At 35.5% G+C, this 16,242-nt stretch overlaps 3 protein-coding genes across 18 annotated transcripts in view; 2 read left to right on the plus strand and 1 right to left on the minus strand.

The window, feature by feature from the left end:
* The window catches only part of LOC138934225 (uncharacterized), a 32,492-nt gene extending 25,376 nt beyond the window's left edge, over positions 1-7,116 (plus strand). For 8 of the 11 annotated variants that reach the window (XM_070297728.1, XM_070297729.1, XM_070297733.1 and 5 more), the window contains 2 exons: positions 2,373-2,582; positions 2,893-7,116. In XM_070297728.1, the coding sequence (XP_070153829.1) occupies positions 2,373-2,582; positions 2,893-2,979 (297 nt within the window). In that variant the 3' untranslated portion in view covers positions 2,980-7,116. The other 3 variants (XM_070297735.1, XR_011447103.1, XR_011447104.1) reach the window with 3 other exon arrangements.
* Positions 1-13,664, minus strand: part of LOC138934232 (uncharacterized) — a 60,988-nt gene extending 47,324 nt beyond the window's left edge. The window contains exons 1-2 of one of the 4 annotated variants that reach the window (XM_070297754.1): positions 13,248-13,664; positions 10,600-10,788 (exon numbers count right to left, since the gene is read on the minus strand). The gene's annotated coding sequence lies outside the window, so the exon portion shown is untranslated. Of the gene's footprint in view, positions 1-10,599; positions 10,789-10,990; positions 11,418-12,227; positions 13,053-13,089; positions 13,168-13,247 lie in introns of those variants that run through there. The other 3 variants (XM_070297753.1, XM_070297756.1, XM_070297752.1) reach the window with 3 other exon arrangements.
* Atg17 (autophagy-related 17) overlaps positions 13,347-16,242 on the plus strand; it is a 21,171-nt gene continuing 18,275 nt past the window's right edge. Inside the window, exons 1-2 of one of the 3 annotated variants that reach the window (XM_070297724.1) lie at positions 13,347-14,343; positions 14,424-15,191. In XM_070297724.1, the coding sequence (XP_070153825.1) occupies positions 15,124-15,191 (68 nt within the window). In that variant the 5' untranslated portion in view covers positions 13,347-14,343; positions 14,424-15,123. Of the gene's footprint in view, positions 15,192-16,242 lie in introns of all 3 variants that reach the window. The other 2 variants (XM_070297723.1, XM_070297725.1) reach the window with 2 other exon arrangements.

The raw sequence follows: 16,242 nt of genomic DNA on the forward strand, positions 1-16,242 counted from the left end.
TATTTGATATTATATAAAGTAATATACAATATATTATTTATTGACTCTATGTTTGTAGAGAGTTATTTATCGATCATGCCATATACAGGGTGGCCCCGAACGTTCCAGCCGACACTTTGAGATCTTATATTTAATTTTGAACAAAAATCTTTGATATCGTGATTATTTTACACATTTTTCCAAATATCATGGAAAATTTGCGTCTTTTAACAAAAAGTACCGAAACAAAAGTTGTAGAAAATTAAATTATCTTTCAAATGAGATCAAAATGATTGTTGTACGTTCCATAAATTTCCACATAACCAGTTTCAAATGTACAAAAGGTGCTTTTGTTACTTATTCTTAGATCGATTAAAGTTGAATCAGGGGGAAATCCTTAAAGCGACTAGATCGATCATTACTCGATGCCGAAAGTATATTGGAGCTAGGGGGGGGGGACATTTTGAGAACACATTTTAGTTTTTTCACGTCTTTATTCATTTTCTACTATTACGTGCTATTTTAGTTTAAAAAAATTAATTTTATTTTCATAAAAGAAAAAAATATTTTATTTTTATCGTTTTTTCAAGAAATTTATTAAGTTTCATTTTCTTTTTATTTCATTTTCTTTTGCTCTTCCTTTGCATCCGAGATTTTTGAGCGATAACTTCTTAAGGAAGCATTTTTCGACTCATGTTTATAGGAAATTTTTTGTTCAGAATTAAATTTCCTATAAGATCTCAAAGTCTGGCTGGAACGTTCGGGGTCACTCTGTATATACGTATATAATTTATCTATATATATAAAATTTATTTTTATAAATATATATACATATGTATACATTATCTAACGGCAATTTATAACAGCACACAAACACAAACAGCAATTTATAGAAAATGGCACAAAAAAAACTTGAATCATAAGAAACGACAATAATTCTCATCTCCGCAGGTGAATAAAACCCTGAAAGATTTTAAAGCAACTTGAGGATATCTGCTTAGTAATTATTGCGAGGGAACAAACATGTTTTGGGTCGAGCCTGACGAAGAGGAGGAAGCGTTGCTATGCAGTCCTGCTCTGATGGCTAGACGAGCCTCAGAGTCTTGGATCGTTGCACCTCCCGTAGAGGTACGCTAGATAAAAATCTACAATACGTAGCATCGATTGCGTAAATCATGTGAAAAGGTTTGAAAAGCGCAAGAAAAGGATGAGAAAACAAAAGACAATGAACAAGAAAAAAATATTACTTTCTCGCAGCCGTTACGATGGAATCAGCCCATGTTTAGCGATAACGTATGCTTGACGAAGTGTAGAAGGAAGGTTTACAAGTAAAATGCGTAATAACCGGAAAGGGTGAAGCAGTTCAGTAAATATTTACGATAGGTTACATAAATATGGCGCATGGAAAATATGCGTGTCGTTTAATTCCGTCCTCATTAAGTAGTTCACGCGATTTTTATATAAAAATAAAAAAAAACAACGGTCGAACATATGCTAAATTATTCAGCGTGAAAAGCAAAAAACATGCTTTTTCCAACATAATTTAAATATATGTCACAAAAGTATGCAACATATTTTATGTGTATACATAGTATGTGCGTATCACGAGAGATGAAACGTATACACACAATTATGTAACCTTTGGCAAACTTTGCCGAATAACTATTGCACAACAGATTTAGAATATCTCGCGAGAATTGCGGAAACTCATGCAAAATTTTCTCACAATGATCGCGATAATATACATGAATATTTCTTCCTTGAAAAAAGTGATATATGTAGTTTCTCGACTACAGTTGAAAATCATTCCAGAAGAAAGGTGCTTGTTTAAAATTAATTATATACAATGTGTATGAGTGTGTATGTATGTATAAAAAGAGTATATGTCTGAAGAGAGAGAGCTGACAAAAAAAAAGTTTGAAAAGTATACAGAAAAACATATATTGAAATAATAATTTTGGACATAAAGATGCACAATTTCGTTTAAAATTGATCTGTGCTTTTTATAAATACCTAACCTAGGTTAATTTCATTAAATGTATCGACACAAATTGCAAAGCACGTTATATATGTTTACAAAACCGATCCTTGAACATTAGAATCTCTTGAAAAGTTTGATCAAATCAATTAAATCTTGCTCGAAGAGTTGACTTGACATTATTCTCCCCCGTCCCATTAAATATATAGTAATGTATAATTATCTCTCTATTGCCTGAGAGATTACACAATTCCATTTTTTTTCTTTTCTCTGTCTATCCTTATGATACATAGTAGTATATCAATAGCATATAATGTCGATAAGTAATCGCACTCTCATTGTTCAAAGCCCCCCCCTCTCTCTCTCTCTCTCTCTCTCTCTCTCTCTTTGTTTTTCGTTTATTTCCTTTGTGCAGGCGATGCCGACAGCGGCAATGCCCCTTCAACGAAAAAAATCACTGCCGGACGTGGCGCAGCCGATCCAGCTCACAGCCACGGCACCGCTGTCGAGAGAAGAAGTCAGTATCTTGAGCAGCTTAAGAAGAGAGGAGATCCGCAGACAGATCGACGAAAGTGAGAGGCTCAGAGCGAATCCGTTTTTATATCTAGTCAGTCCTCAGGTTAAAGTGAGTATTTTTCGAGTTTACGACTGTCGAAATTGTTTATATTGACAAAGATGTAGCGTGTCGGTTGCAGCGATCGTTCGGCAAACGTAAGAATAAAATGATATATTTGTAATCGAAATACGATGAGACGAAACAATGAGCAATCGCATTATGTTATACTCAATTGCAAATTGTAATTTTGTTTATAAATGGTCGATATGAATCATCCTCGCCAAATTCTGACAAAACAGCAAAGCTTAACGAGGTGTAATAAGTAAAAAAAAAAAAAAAAAATAAATAAATAAATAAATATAATGCCTCGTACTTTCAGGACTGGTTCTCTCGACAACAACTCGTGATGGTGGTGCTCTTTATCAACATATCCTTAGCCTTGATGTTCTTCAAACTGCTGACGTAGCAGCCAGCCGACAATCGGGTTCACGGATTCGTGGTAGACGTGACCTGAAGCCCGACGGCATCGCGACGTCTTGGATCGTCACCGAGTCAGAATTTCGACAGAAAACGAAACGAAGGATATGGCCGCACCAAAAATCGCTGGAAACGAATTTCATGAGCGACTTGCTCGGTCGCTTGCGCGTCGCGAGCATTTTGCGAAAAGGAAGGGATTTGAATCGATCGATACGAACGGAGAACTCACGGAGGATCACTTCAGCGAGGATTTTTAAGACGAACACATTCAAATTTCGAACGATTGCTAATTAAATGAAAAACAAAGAGAGCAACGAGAGCATTCTTCTGAGATATCACGCGAGGACCTACGATAGATTCAGCTTCAAATTTTGTAAAGTAAAAAGGGCTTAAACGCGTTTAAAAAAAAAAAAAAAAAAAAAAAATGCAAGAGTAGTTTAAGGAGAATTTAAATGACAATGCATTTTCGAAAAACTAACATACACCGGGGAAATAAAATTTAATGTTCTGCTTATGATGAAGCTTTTTCCCGGTTTGTAAATTTGGCGCATAAATCCTTTTTAATTAGCACGTTATTCAGAGGAAAGGAAAATTTTTGAAGGAGACAATGAAATTTTGGAGCGCTGTTTGTTGTAATCTCCACGGGAAGGAGACATCGACAACAACAAAAATCATTCTTTGAAAACTGATTGCGCAAATCTCGCGCGTTCCCACAATGTTCGCGTATTGCGTACCCTATATTTTTACACCAAATACTTTAATAACTACTTGTACTATTTGTAAGTAAAGTAGACTAAATTCTACTTTGGGCGGATCGATGCGTTACGCGCACATATACGCAAATCCTTCTTCGCGTAATCTTTTCTTTTTCGACGATCGGCTCGAGCGCAGTAATAGCGACGATTGAATTGTACTCGATCAATTTTTCAACAAGTAAGCTACTTGTCTGAGGAGTGCCGACCGTTTCCTCTCTCTCTCTCTCTCGTCTATTCTCAAATATTACTATTCGATTTGAGAAGCAGCGTTAAAAATAATGAATTCGTGCTTATATTGTATTTTAGCAACGATCGTAATTATAGCCATGATGCCGCACATGATATAAAGAATAGATTCTTTAATGCGTATTCGAGCATTTATTACGCGCATCGCACAATGTACGATTGCAATAAATTACGTAAATTTGTATAAAGTTATCATAAAATAGAAAGAGATTACTCTTCTAACTTGTACGCGAACTTCGCGAAAATATATATGTATATATAATATACATAGCTACAATTATACTATTGTTAGATATCGCAACGGCTTGATTTGAATTTTTCATTATATCGTTTCTCGCCTTAATTTTCTCCGACGAACGGCTAGTAAAATACGTATATGTAAATCTTAACAATAAGGTGAGAGATCCAAGATCATACGTTCCGAAGCATCGATGCAAAAGATTAACATTTTTTTCCTAATTTCTTTTCTTTATATTTTGCGTTTAAGAAAAATATTGACGTTGAAACGCGGATGATTTATATCAACAATCGAATTGTGTAAATAGAGTTACCAGAGTTACGATAACATTATTCATCGAGACGCAATATCGAAATCTCGGTATACGTATACAGGGTGGTCCCGAACGTTCCAGCCAGACTTTGAGATCTTATAGGAAATTTAATTCTGAACAACAAATTTTTGATAAACATGGATCGAAAAATGCTTTCTTAAGAAGTTATCGCTGAAAAACCTCTGAAATCGTGATTACTTTACACATTTTTCCAAATATCATGGAAAATGTGCGTCTTTTAACAAAAAATACCTAAACAAAAGTTGTAGAAAATTAAATTATCTTTCAAATGAGATCAAAATGATTGTTGTACGTTCCATAGATTTTGATATAACCAGTCTCAAACGTACAAAAAGTGCTTTTGTTACTTATTTGCACTAGCGCCATTCCTCCCCACATTTTAATTTGAGGGTAGGTTCAATGTTAGCGCGTAGAATATTCTATCCTTTCCACGCGCTAAGCCATTTTTTGATAACGAGTACGAGTAACGTTTTTGAGCGATAACTTCCTAAGGAAGCATTTTTCGATCCATGTTTATACGAAATTTTTTGTTCAGAATTAAATTTTCTATAACATGTCAAAGTCTGGCTGGAACGTTCGGGGCCATTCTGTATAAACACGACTCTTATAGAAATATCTTTTAGATATCAAAATTGCGAATTAAATACGATTTTGTTTTCGACGAGATCTCGTAGACATCTCGGAAAGAGATCCCTGACTGTATTGTATAATATTCGCGAGACTAGTGAAAATTAAATTGTGCAAATGCTTTTTGCGTTACGAGATATTTGCAATCTCCTTTATCTCGTACTTTGCGAAAATATGGAAATGCAAGAATTATCTTGCATTTCCTCTTCCATGATTTCGCAACGAAATTGACGATCGGCCTTTCTGCGCTCGAGCGACCATAGTTTTCTAGCTTCGGGGGCATAGTGTGTCATATCTTTAAATAAATTTGTAAATAATAGTGCAAGAGCGTCGATTGCGCAAAGTTTGTTCATTCTACGCGATACCGTTCTCGCGCTCTCGATGCAAATTTGCCCGAGAAGCATAAAGTATCAAGAGTCCAAATCATTTTTCCGCTCGAAGGTTCTTGCTCTTTTTACATGGCAAAACTAAGCTTCATATATATATATATATTGTGGTTTTTGACAGTGCTAATACTTCTGCGGAAATAAATATGATTGGCAATATAGCCAAAATAAATTCGCTTTCGATTATGCTCTAAATTTAAAAATCCTGGTTTGAGCGCGAGCACGTAACGCAAAATGACTCAAAGATAAAATAAAACGTTCAATCGAGATATAGATATTTTTGACGCTATCTATATTGAAAATGCGAAAAGCATAATAAAACTATTATTCTTAGTCATCGAGGCATACAGTTCTTTTCTAAACAAATCAGACAAACATGTTTATAGGCTAGATTTGTAATATTGACTTTACACGTCTGACATTTATTCTATAACTTGACAGTAATACGAAAAAAATTGTAATTTATATATCGAAGAATTTCTCTCTCTCCGATATCATACGATACGATAAAAGGATGTTAAATTTGTGAAAGGAGTGTGAAAAATGTCACGTGTAAATCCAGCTTAATTAAAAACGAGTATCCTAACTTTAAAGAGGACGAGGTCATATTGAGGAAAAAGCCGGAAGAAGAAAATATGTTGAATGTTCCGGCTTAAGAGAAGGACCAACGTGACGTTCTGTCACGAGGTGCATTCGCATATAGAGATACTATAGTTATTATTATATACGCACATTCGCCGTTACGGGGTCACACATTCTGTGTGCATATATACGATTAATTAATTAATCTCAAAGAAAGGCCACAGAAAATTATTCGTAATATTATTGGCAGAGCATAAACAAGGATAGAAAGAGATTATAATAAAAATTGAAGAGAGGCGGAAAGTTATTTTTGTCATCAAAATTCCATCATTTTTGTCATCAATTTTCCATGGGCAAGGAAAATTTGATTTGTATAGCTTTAATTATCAAATGAAGAGATTGATAAATAAAGCAATTTATAATGCCATGTCATAATGTGTATATACATTGTATATACATATGTGAGAGATCACATGTATATTTTACTCTTGTTATCTCTTAATATAATATCGCAGTTGGCGCGCATATTCCCTCCACCCCGTAATTATTATATATTATTATTATTATTATTATTATTATTATTGTATTATTACTATATTGTACTATTGCTACTATTATTATTACTATTATTACTACTCTACTGCTGTTATTATTAATTATTTAAATTACTATGATTATTACTATTATATTGTTATCGCGGTATCATCATTATATCAAAGATTTGCGAATATTTAAAACAAAAAGATGGATGTGAAAGAAATTTTGGTACCTTGGAAAACATGCGACATACACAGACATGCGCGCGCCACACACATAAACACATATACATATACATACACACACATACACACACACACACACACACACACACACACATAGAAACTTAGAAAAGGAAACCTATTATCATTGTTAATTCGCGCAAGCAGTGATTCAATAAACTTGTATCATAATTGATAAACGGCTCTGTTACTGACATCACGTTTCCCGTCAAATGATCGTCATCGGCGTCGCAAAAAAAAAAAAAAAAAAAAAAAAAAAAAAAAAAAAAAAAAAAAAAAAAGACAACTCCATTCTAATAACTTTGACATAAGTTTTGAAAAACAGGATATTAAATAATTTTTAAAATGTTTTAGCCGTTGTTCTTATTGTTTATTAAAAAATTATTAAGAAATAAAGTAAAGCGCAAAAATGAGTATTGCATTGCAAATAATCTGAGCTTTATCGAGCATGAATTTTATGTTATACATGCGCATATTATTTGTACATTTAAATACATGCATTAGCAAAATTACACTCTTGATTGATCTAAAGATTTCTAATTATCTTTTTCGTACAATAAAAAATATAACTATGATGTAGATTTATTAACGCCAACAAATTTTAGCACCGTAAATAAACTACAATATTTTTTTATCAACAACGTTCTTTTCACAAAAATTTCATAATATTATTATGAAAGGACGCCTCTTTATTATTGCATGTAATATTATTACTCAAGCTGATTAACAGGTCGATAGACTGACTGAAAATGAAACACACAATGAATTATATTTATACTTTGATAAAAATCAAAACAAAATAATAAAAAATGAATATAGATGTAATTTTGAAGATGAAGTGTGAGATATGATAAGAAAATGACGTAAGAATCAGAGATGGGAAGAATCAAATTATCACATTTACCACCTGTGTGCACCGTCAACTTTATTTGTTAATAACTTTTTAATAAAGAATAAATGACAGCTGAAATCTTTACTCTTAGGATCATGATCTTGACATTGTAATCAAGTTTGTTGGATTTTTTTTTTTTTAGAATTTTACCAAAAAGAGTTTTAAAGGAGAGTCATAATTGCTGCAATAGCGTGACAATTTATCTGTATGTTCGTCGTGTTATTGAAGAAACGAGGTCGCGCACTCGTGATAGAATTTGCATTTCCTATATATATACATATACGCGCATGCACACAAACACACGCATGCATATATATTGTACACCACAGATGCGTACAGGAAAAACTACGAAATTTATGCGGCAAACATGCTAAATGTGCTAACCGCGTTTGCGTTGAACTATAAATATTTTCTTACATATGTTTATTCATGACAAACCGTCACAACTTCGAATCTGCGTAGTTACCAATCGAAAATAATCGTAAACAGACATCGCTGCGAATAAAAACAATCGATCAATAATTGATCTGTAATTAATCTGTGAGAATATCGAAAAAAGTCGGCATCGTGTTATACGTAGATATAAATATATCTCGTCGATAATGCAAATCCGTGTGGCAGTTCCGTCAAATAAACTCCGCACAACCCTAGTTCTAAACATTGCTAACCATTGCTGTAATCACCGAAAAATTTAATTTCCGGGAAAAAAAGAATATTCTATGATATCCGGTTAAAAAAAAAAAGAAAGAGAGTCGAGTCACTCGCGAGTTTACGCGTCAAGGTTTAGCGCGACAAAATTGAAAATATTATAAAATGAAAAAGTACAGCGAGACGTATCTTTTTAATATATGTATAAGCATATAGCATCGCTTTTTGCTCGATCGTGCACTTTCGTGTCATATGCATCAATACTGCATTTCTAAAACACGTTGTCTATTATTGATGTCAACGTCATTCAAGCACTGAATGCCAAACGAAAGGTGGTCGATTAGCGGGCAATAATGTCATCGTATCGTGTGCTTGTAAAAAAATTATTTTAATAAGAATATAAATTTTATATAAATATACTTTTATATAACAACAGCTTATCATCATATTATAGATTCGAAATGTTCTAATCAAAGAAAGACGAAAAATTATTACCTGCTAAAAGTTTATATAAAAAAAACTAATTTCCATATCGATATTTAACGAAATTATATTGAATTTGGAAATTATATTTAATTTAAAAGAGATGGAAGCACACGCATATATATATATATATATATATATATTTCTAAATAGCAGATATACATATTATATGCAATTGACAAAGAGGGACTTTGTCTACAAAATTACTTAATTAAATTACAAAATCTGAGCTTGCGTTTTTAATCATTTGAAAATTATTGAGATCATTCGTCCCCCTTTACTCTCGAAAAGATAATCTCTATATCCATCCGTACGCGCTTCTCAAATATTGTATATATTTGGCATGGCGATTAGCGAGGTCGTCTAGGAACGCAATTTACGAGTCTTATCAAATCTAACTGTAATCGCGATTCGGAGAAATGGGTTTAGAGCGAGATATCGAGCGCAATATATTGTCGCCATGCGACATTCGTTATCTTTTATCTTTTTTGATTTTTTTTTTTTCGCTATGCGAACGAACGATAAAAGATCCGATCCGATAACCCAAACAAGAATCGTTACAATATAAAGGCGTAAAGAAGGAATGATAGAATCAAGGAAGAAAAACTGGAATAATAGAAGAAGAATCTATTTACGTTGCGACATATGTTAGAGACGAAATCTATAAAATTCGACTGTCCTCTTTCCAATCAAATCGTTGCGCGATAAAGATATTATATATCAATTCGTACCGAGATTGTCGTTTCCTCGTTCCATTCCTAAGTTTATGTATATATATATATATAACACCATTATTTGCAGAATAAAAAGTAATCTGGCATTTTCTGGGTCATTAACCGCGGCATCGATCGCGTCGATATCTTGCTTCGAAGAAACACTAGGCGAGCCGACCCCATTCCTCAATTTTTTTTATCAAATTCACGTTTAATCTATAAAGTATAAACAGTAAAAACATAGTGCGTAACATTGTGCGTCTAATTTTAAAATTTGCGTACATATGTGTGTATACATCTATATATAATACATGTACCTAATTATATATTGCATATAGTTATGCATAGAAAGGAACCGAGAGAGAATCGGCAATTTTTATATATTCTTGGATTATTGCTAGAAAATATTGTCGAATATGTATAATACATGCATTACAATTAATACAATCAATTGTTGGAAAGCAAAATTTAGCACGACAGAAATGAATTATATTTCTATGTATTTCAATGCAACAACTTTGTTTGTAATATTTTTCTAAAATGACTGTAAACTGTATAACTGAAAAATTTACGTTTTTTCGCTTTAATTTCGATCTGCATACAACGCAACTATAGGTATACCTCCAATTGTAAGATTCAGAGACGGTAATGAACAATTAGATAATATCGCAGCTATATATGATGCGTATGCCAATGATGAAACGAGAGGGATGCCTAGAGATCGTATATATATATACATATATACAATAATATGAGCGCCACGCACAACGTGCACGTGCGTGATCTGACCTCGGTCTGTTCATGCATCTCTCGCATGATTCTCCGGCAACTCGCGTGCTACAAAAGCTAATGCGAGTCCGAGACCTTCGTTTGGGAGGGGCAGAGAAAAGGATAGACGCGTGAAATCTCATCATATATATACTTACGTATGCGATCGCATCGCTGCTGCTGTGCTGATTTCACGAGAGCTGCCTTTTCATTTCCATCGATGTAAAAGACGAGATGTGGAAACGCTCTTCTCCCAATAAGCGTCTTTATCTTTAATCCTCCTTGGGTGATTCGTTCGTTGAGATTTTCTAATTTTCTCCAATTACGCATGCTTACACACGCGATCGCTGAACAAAAGAAAACATTATCAGATTTGTCTGTGGATTTTAATTTCTTTTTGTCATACATATTATTTTATATTAATCTTCTATTAGTTAAACAAAAATTATTTATTTAAAAAAAAGCACTGATTATTCTGTCTACCTTAACATTAGAGCTTGGTCTTATCAGCACTTGCTAAAATAAATTTTATAATTTTATTATATATACCGAAACAGCTGTTTGGTCTGTAGATCTTGATTTTTGAAGCATTCTTTCTCTACTTTTATCACAATGCCAATGATGTGTGTAAATATTCATTACTGCACATATATATATATATATATCTCTTTCAACGATTACGTGTATACATATACATATATATACATACATGTACCTTCACTCGAGAGAATTGATCGCATGAGAAACATTAATATTTACTACGGACAGGTCGCCGAGAGAATGCTACAATGTTTATCAACTGTGCGATCACGGAAATTTATCAGGAATGACGAAACATGTCGGTTCGTTGCGTTCGAACGAGTAGATCGATTGCGCGTTTTTGACTAATACACATGTTTCTAAACTTGACAATACCAAGAAACTGGATTCAAATCGAAACAAATCATATAAAAAATATTAAAAAAAAAAAAAACACGTAGGAGGTTTACCGAATATGGAAAATAGAAAGTTACATACATTTTTATATACATACATATTTATTTAACATACGTAGCTAATTTTTCTATATTCTTTCTGCGATATAAAATTTAGCTTGCGAGCTTCTCCTTTTCGAAAGGTGCCATTACATGGCAGCATCGAGCATCTGCGCATCTACACAGAGATCATTGCGCAGGAATCTGAATGAGATAGATTCCAGCTTCTTGTTGCTAATAGCGCGATGAATGATACGAATTCGATCGAGATAAAAGAAATTATGTTCCGATACACATTTTACTAATACTGAAAATTGATATTTATTTACATTATACACAATAGGCATTATTATTAAACGAAATATATATAAAACGTTACTATCCTCTAGCAGAATATTACAATCTAATCAAGGATTAAGGGATGTAATTTTCATAATTTCTTTTTCCGCATGTTTATAACATACTGCTCCTTTAAATCATTTCCTATCTTTAACAATACGAGGTTTGTTTTCAAACTGTGTCATTTTGTCATTTGTGAATCCCTTTTTGTGTCTTATTTATTTGAATACTTCAACCATCCAAAATCTCTTGCTGCATTTGTATTTTTATTTTATTTTAATTTACACCGCCAGAGTAGTAACGTTTTATATTATATTTTTGATTAATAATAATAACACACACACACACATATCTGTTATATAATAAAATAAAGGAAATAAATATAATTCTGCGCAGACGCTTAACGCTGCCATGTAAAGGCACCTGAACGCATTTCCACAAGAGGGAAATGCTCGTTAACGATCGAAAATTACCGCGCAATCTCGTTCGAGGACGAATCGATTGAAATTGATATATTGCTCTGGGGGAGCACAATCTTCATTCGATACATTTACGCGCCGAATAAAAAATTCGCACCTCGAATAATGATTCGCGCATATCTTGGGGAATTTAACAAAATACGTTAACGCGCGATCGATACGAAAGATACATCGGTGTGAGTATACTCTTGTTTAAAAGTCTGATCTATAGCGATAACGACATTTTATACGATTGCTCTTCATTATGTGTGCGCAGTTCTTCTAGTAGGTCGCATTTTGCACAAACTCGACAATCTTTATCAGCTGCCACACGCTGCACGCTATATGTGCAATTGTAACGCCAAGATTGGCCTTTACTGCGTCGGAATTATTAGCGACGCAGTAAACTACGCTTACATATTCAAATTTAAATTCAGTATGTATGTCTAGACTAGACTCATCATTGTATTCCAGCTAGTCGCGAAGTTGTTCGCGCCATCAAATGCGCCGTGAATGCGTCGCGAGCGCCAAAAACTCTGCTACATTCACGCGAGATAACTTTTACTCCCATGATCGTCCTTGATCGTGTTTAGATTCCTTATCCTTTTAAGCTTGTAAATTTACAAGCTCGATAGCTCGATAGAAAGTACTTCCTATACCGTTGAAAACATTTAATCTGCCCTTTTTTATATCAAGCTTTAAAACAGAGAGAAAGAGAGAGAAAGAGAGAGAGACAGTCGTCAGTTTACATGAAAAAAGTAAGATGGAATATTCATAAGATTAAAAGACGAAGAGGGGGTTAAAACATTTTCTCGTTCTCTCCTCTCCCTATAGACGATTAGAAAAATATGTAGTAAGAAAATTTATTCTCCGTTACCCGCACCACTATCCGGCACTGGTGAAACGACGCAAAACGACGTCAAACGTCAAGCCAAGCACCAAGCGCGTCACGCTACCAATCCTACCACACACCCTCCGTATCATGACGGTGTATCGCGCATGCGCGCCGGCGACGATTGGGATCTCTTTTCCTACCATTGCTCCTTCGGTCGTTCTGTCCGCCGTGCTCGGATTCGGGTATGTTCGGCTCCCCTCGTCGCTCGTCGCCACGACTCGACGCTCGCGGCTCGACTCGACCCGCTCGGCTCGACGGTAAACAGCTGGCGACGCTCTGTGTTAGCGCTGGTTAGTGCATAACGTTGAACGGGACCGTTCGGAGCTGGGTCGCCTGGTTGTCAGTCTCTTGTCTACGTACTCTACCCTTTCTTTTCGCGTCTAATTATATATCCTCGACCGACGCATTCTTGGCCACTGTCCATCCAACCAATCTTTGGCGGATTCGTCTCGGTGAAGCGAGAGGAAGCCGAGCGAGTCGCGTCGTTGTGGAAAAGCCGCGGGGAAAGCCGAGTTTCTTTGTTCGGTGCGACGGAACGGGACGGGACGAGACGCGACGCGACGCGACGGCTCTGCGCATAGATTGTGGTGGTGGTGGTGGTGGCGCAGCATCGTTTGTGTGTTGTGTGTGTCGCGCGGTTGATCGAGATACTTTCGTCGTTTCTCATGCGTAAAACGGGACGGTAGCCAAGAATATTAATGGTTATTAATATTGAATCTACGTTGTGCATTGTGCTATAAATCGCGTGAATTTTTACAACGAGATCTTTGCGAACGACAGTGTCGCTCGCATCGTGAATCGAGTAAACGAGGAAAAAGGACGGACGGACGGACGGACGGACGGTCTGACGGGGACGGAGAAGAGCGAGAGAGCGCGGCGGACGCGGTCGCGAACGCGGCGCGCGAGTGCTTTGTTTTGCCGAGCAGCTGATCCGAGGCGGCTGGCTACGTGACGGTAAACGCGATACACGCGTCGCTGTTATCTCCGACGCCAAAGGAATCAGCCGTTTGCGCGTGTGTGTGTGTGTGTGTGTGTGTGTGTGTGCGCGCGCGCGGACCGTATGCATTTTCACCGAACCCCGGAAAAGCTACGTCGCATCATCAGAGCCCGCCGATTGATACGATACATCTGAACGTATACACAAGTCGAGACAGCATCTGGTTCCATTTTCGTCAATCGATCGACAACGGACGCTCCGAGTTGCAGGAGGGATTTCTGTCAATGATCTCATTTCACGTAGACACAACATCAATGTTAATATTTCAAGTTTGACGAAAACATCGTCTATATGGAAAAACTCGCTTTCTCTCTTACAGATTTCTCAAGAAAATCCAAAGGAAACGTACCGTGATGTTTAAATTACGTCTTCGTTTCATATAAAACGATCGCTCGATAAACTTGGCTGATGACGTAAAACGTTCATAAATCACGAAGTGCATAAGTTGCATAAAGATTATAACAAAGGTGTACACGAGGCTACGTCATCGACCGGTGTTTCTCGTCTCTACAGGTAGAAGCTAGTGTTTGGAACGGCCGAATGGTCGATCGAACCATAAACGACATCCCGCTGTTTATTTAAGCCCGCGTGAAAGGGAACGAGAAGGAAACGACATCCATAGTGAAAAAGACGTTGCCGTTTCGAGTTTCTCTCTCGACGATCAGGAGTCAAGATCCTCGAGGATCTTTCGGCAACTACGAAACAATTAATTCAGAACTCTCGAGAAATCTGAATGATACTGTACGACGTGGGACGATTTTTATGTAGTTGGATTTCGTCTCGAGATCGACATCGAGAATCGTGTTGATCGATGCGGCATAGTCCCGGGGGGGCCGTCCTCGCGAACGACCAGGAACGTGGGGTACGGCCCCGATCGAGCTGACTAGGGGAACGGTCGAGGCCGTGGGCCTCCTGCCGCTGACGGGACTCGTGATAGAAGGAAGGGATCCACGACGGCGGATACATTGAGCTATTCCAGCAAACATATTTCTGTCGTTGGTCATTTAACCGGCTCCACGATGCTCTACATCTTCCACGTTGATACCGGCACTACCATCACCTTCGACATCAAGCTGGCTCTGCAAAGGTAATTTGTGTACATTGTATATTTTTTTTTTTTTTTGCAACAATGTACTTTCTCACTATCTGAATGGTGGTTATTTGAAATGAAAGAGAGAAAAGAAACTGATGTACAGATAAATCGAGAAGAACGATAAAAAATTTACAAAATAAATAAATATATATATATATATATATATATATATATATATATATATATATATATATATATAAGGGTGTCCCATTTTAATCTCCTCAGGCAAATATCTCAAAAACCAAGCCCGGAAAAGAAAAATGTTTCGGACAAAAGTTGTTTGGTTTCGAGGGGGCCATAAGATGGTGAGAATGATTTGATCTTGGAAAATCATTTGAAGATCATGCGAAGGTCAATTTTAAAATCTTAAATGGAAACCCCCATTTTTTATTTAGTATTCTTGTAGCTGACATCGAGAGCTTTCCAAAACACTATAATAAAGTATTTTTTTATTAAGTACTTTTTGAGTTATTTTATATTTTAATCTGACATATTTTGATATAAAAAATTAAATATCTCGTAAAATATTTAGTTTTTGATAATCTTACCGTAATACTTCTATGTACAGAATAATGAAACAAATCAATTAGTATAAAAAAAAATTGTTTTTAAGAAAATCATTTACACTGTATTTTTTAAAACAATTATTTGTTTTTTTTTGGCACTAATTAATTTGTCTCATTATTCTGTACATAAAAGTATTACGGTAAGATTATTGAAAACTGAATATCTTACGAAATATTTTATTTTTTATATCAAAATATGTCAGATTAAAATATAAAATAACTCAAAAAATACTTTATTATAGTGTTTTGGAAAGTTCTCGATGTCAGCTATAAGAATACTAAATAAAAAATGGGGGTTTCCATTTAAGATTTTAAAGTTGATCTTCGCATAACCTTCAAATAATTTTCCAAGGTCAAACCAATGATACCATCTTATGGCCCCCTCGAAACCAAACAACTTTTGTCCGAAACATTTTTCTCTTCCGGGCTTGGTTTTTGAGATATTTGCCCGAGAGTACTCTGCGTTGATACCACTGCTT

Source organism: Polyergus mexicanus, unplaced genomic scaffold, assembly GCF_030449975.1.
Source record: "Polyergus mexicanus isolate NDT 795.1 unplaced genomic scaffold, iyPolMexi1.0 SCAF_6, whole genome shotgun sequence".
NCBI lineage: Eukaryota > Metazoa > Arthropoda > Insecta > Hymenoptera > Formicidae > Polyergus > Polyergus mexicanus.